This window comes from Oryza glaberrima, chromosome 9 (assembly GCF_000147395.1).
Source record: "Oryza glaberrima chromosome 9, OglaRS2, whole genome shotgun sequence".
Classification (NCBI taxonomy): Eukaryota; Viridiplantae; Streptophyta; class Magnoliopsida; order Poales; family Poaceae; genus Oryza; species Oryza glaberrima.
Window position 1 is genome coordinate 9,601,732 of NC_068334.1, and position 3,142 is coordinate 9,604,873.

General features: G+C 52.0%; 1 protein-coding gene across 1 annotated transcript; it reads right to left on the reverse strand.

The window, feature by feature from the left end:
- Nucleotides 1–869: 869 nt before the first annotated feature.
- On the reverse strand, nt 870–2,787 carry LOC127785228 (uncharacterized). The gene has a single exon (XM_052312659.1). The coding sequence runs from the start codon at nt 2,685–2,687 to the stop codon at nt 1,335–1,337; it is 1,353 nt and encodes a 450-aa protein (XP_052168619.1). The 5' UTR covers nt 2,688–2,787; the 3' UTR covers nt 870–1,334.
- Nucleotides 2,788–3,142: the final 355 nt, after the last annotated feature.

The following is a 3,142-nucleotide window of genomic DNA, read 5'->3' on the forward strand; positions in this document are numbered from 1 at the left end:
AGCATGCAACGGGGGAATTTAATGTTCTGCAAACACCATATGACCATCCAATGACTGAAGATGATGATTTTATTGGTGATAAAAATGGCAGTCCTGGTGATGTTGACTCTTCATCAAATTTTGACTCAGATTATCTTCCAGATCAAGAGAACAATATTGGAAGTAGCTCATCTTCTAGTCTTGTAAAAGGTAGAAAAACTGATAAAGGTAAACGAGTTAGAGCTGATGATAATGTGGTTTATGAGATAACAGGGGCTATGGATAATATGTCTGAAACCATGCGTTTCACACATATGACACATCCAAATGAATCCCTATTCAAGATAATTGATGAGATGACGGAATACTCTGTCATGGTTCGACTTGAGCTGCAGACTTATCTCGCGACCATGAGAATATAGCTGCCATATTGAAGGGTAGGCCACTGGATTCTATTAAGGAATATGTGGCCCAATCGATAATACAAAACTATCCGGCTGCTATGTAATTTCTTTGCTAAGATGCTTGAATATTACCATGCATTCAAGCTAAATAGTTTAAGAATGACACGTGCAGTTTAGATATTATTTAAATAATTGATATGCTTTGGTTCGAACTTGAAATAAAGTAGTTCAAAAACATATTTGATTGTTTCAAGGAATTCTTTTAGCATATAGCTTTGCCCTTTTTACTACTTCTATCCGTAATATTCTTGTGGCCAAGTTAACTGTAGAAGAATCTGTAGTGTTCTTGTGACAAAGCCATCAGTTAAAAAAATTTGATCTGTGTGCAATATTATTTTGCTCAATATGAAAAGAAGCGGCGCAAAATACTCTGAAGAGCAAGATGATTCGTTGAAGAAACCAAACGGCTAGCCACTAATTCTTGCCATAGAAAGCAAACCAACCAAACAAAGAGTATATGCGTGGCAAGCCTGGCAAGCTGGCAACGAGTTGGCTTGCCCTTACCCAGCTAGGCTAGCTGGGCAATGGAACCAAACAAACCCTTAAGTTTCTATAGGTGGCTAAGCTAGCTGCCATCAACCGTAGGCCAGAGAAAATACACAATTTTCACAACTGGGCTTTCATTCAACCGCTATTGAAAGTTGATTTTCCTAGGCGGCTAGGTTAAGCCGACCCGCTAGCTGCTGCAAGTTTAGTTTGTTCTAGGTCAGTGAGCAAATGTCCTGACACGTTCAAGATGTCACTCCGCCTGAGGTCAGCTGTACAAATATTAAATATACGTCACCTCCACACGGAGTGCAGCCGATGAATCGTGCACGAACAGTTGATATCAAACCAAACAATGTCATTCCATATCATCGTCCAACGCCAAGTTGCCAAGTCGTTGTGTTCTCATCGATATCTGCCGCCCGCGTGCAAAGCCCGCAGCAATGGCAACTCGTACGGGTAAGCCACCCCCGCGTACTTGTTCCTCTCATGGTGGCGCTCCACCGTCATCGTCTCCAGCTCGACGGAGAAGAGCCACGTCTTCTCCACCGACGGCGTCAGGAGCACGTACGCCGCGTCCGCCGCGACGATCATGGCTTCGTTCTGCTCGAAGTACCTCTCCTCGTGCCCCGGCAATCCCCGCGTCGCCTCCGGCAACCGCACCAGCTTCTCCAGCACCCACTCGCCGCCGCCGCTACCCGCCAGCTGCGTGAACACCTTGAGGTCGTTGCCTATCACGCGGAGAACACGCATGGCGCCGTCGCCGCCGGCGATGATCCGGAACGTCGTCATGTGGTAGTTCTCCCGGATGCTGTCCGGGAACGTCACCAGCGAGAACTCCGTGGTGGTCTCGTCGAGGACGAGCATGGCGCCGTCGTCTTCGTCGTCGTCGTCGTCGATTCCCCAGTAGAAGCAGCCACCGGCGCGCCCCACGAAGCTGATGGCGTTGAACCTTGCTGTGAGCTGGATGTCATCCGCGACGGCGCTCTTCGGTAGCCGCCACCCGCCGCCATGGCTGCCCGAGGAGAACACGCAGGCGGATTGCACGCCAATGTGCCGATTGTTTAACCAGTAGAGATCGTAGAGCGCGCAGAGGACCCTGAAGTTGGACAGGCTGATGTCACCGCCGCCGTCATCGCCGCCGTCGAGCAAGAAGACGCCGATGCATCGGTATCCAGTGAAGTCGGCCGGACAAAGGATACCCTGGTAGCGCCGCGTCAGGGGCTCGCAGACGATGAGGTCAGTGAAGAAGAAGTCGCCTTCTGCTGCATAGCCGCTGCGTGCGCGCGTCCTCCTCTTCTTGGAGAGGAGCAGTAGGCCGCCGCGGCTGTCGGCGAGCTCCCAGGAGAAGTCGTCGCTCGCCGGGAGAAAATCTAGCGAGAACCACCGGCGGGCGTCGACGCCGGCGAGCGATGGCGAGGACGGGACGAAGACGGAGCTCTCGCCGCCGGGCAGCGCCGGCGCGTAGTAGGCGTCGACGGTGTGGTAGTACCCGGCGACGCGGTGGTGGTGCGCGCCGTGGAGCGCGCGGAAGGCGTCGAGGAAGCCCGCGGCCGTGACGACGCGGCGCCACCGCTTGCACGCGTACGCCGCGCGGACGAGGCAGGCGGAGGAGGGGCCGAGGCGGAGGAGGATGTCCTCGAGCAGGTGGTCGGGGACGTCGTCCACGGACGTCGCCGCGGCGGGGACGACCTTCGCCTTCCTCGGCGCCCTGCAGCAGTTAGCCTTGTCAGCGCGCCGGCCGCGGCGGCGCGCCATGGGGAATGAATGGAGTGTGCCGGTGTGTGAAACGGTGATGTGAGATGTGATTGTGTTGTAGACTAGCTAGTAGTAGGTGAGCGCACGAGAGAGATTTGGAGCTGCATGTCACGACCGATCTTTGCTGGTTATTGACTGAGGTTATTGACTGAGTCCATCTCTGAGCTTGGCGTGCCCGCCAAGTCGCCAACAGCTACATGCGCGTGAGCTCAACACGAAACTCCTGTGGCGCGATCGATCGCTTGGGGGCCGTCGATTCCCCTGCCGCAAGCGGTATCCTATTTTGACATCGTCTTACTTTCCTATTTTACTAAGTTTATTATACACCTAAAGTTTATTAGTTAAAAGTTTATATATTAGATTCAAATTCATCTTTAAATGTATTTGAATTTAAATTCAAATTTGAATCGGTGTATAAACTTTTGACCTATGAAAGATGTGCAAACCCTATATGT

Bases quoted from the DNA above. Each gene is read 5' to 3' on its own strand.
- LOC127785228 (XM_052312659.1), bottom strand. From the start codon at position 2,687: ATGGCGCGCCGCCGCGGCCGGCGCGCTGACAAGGCTAACTGCTGCAGG.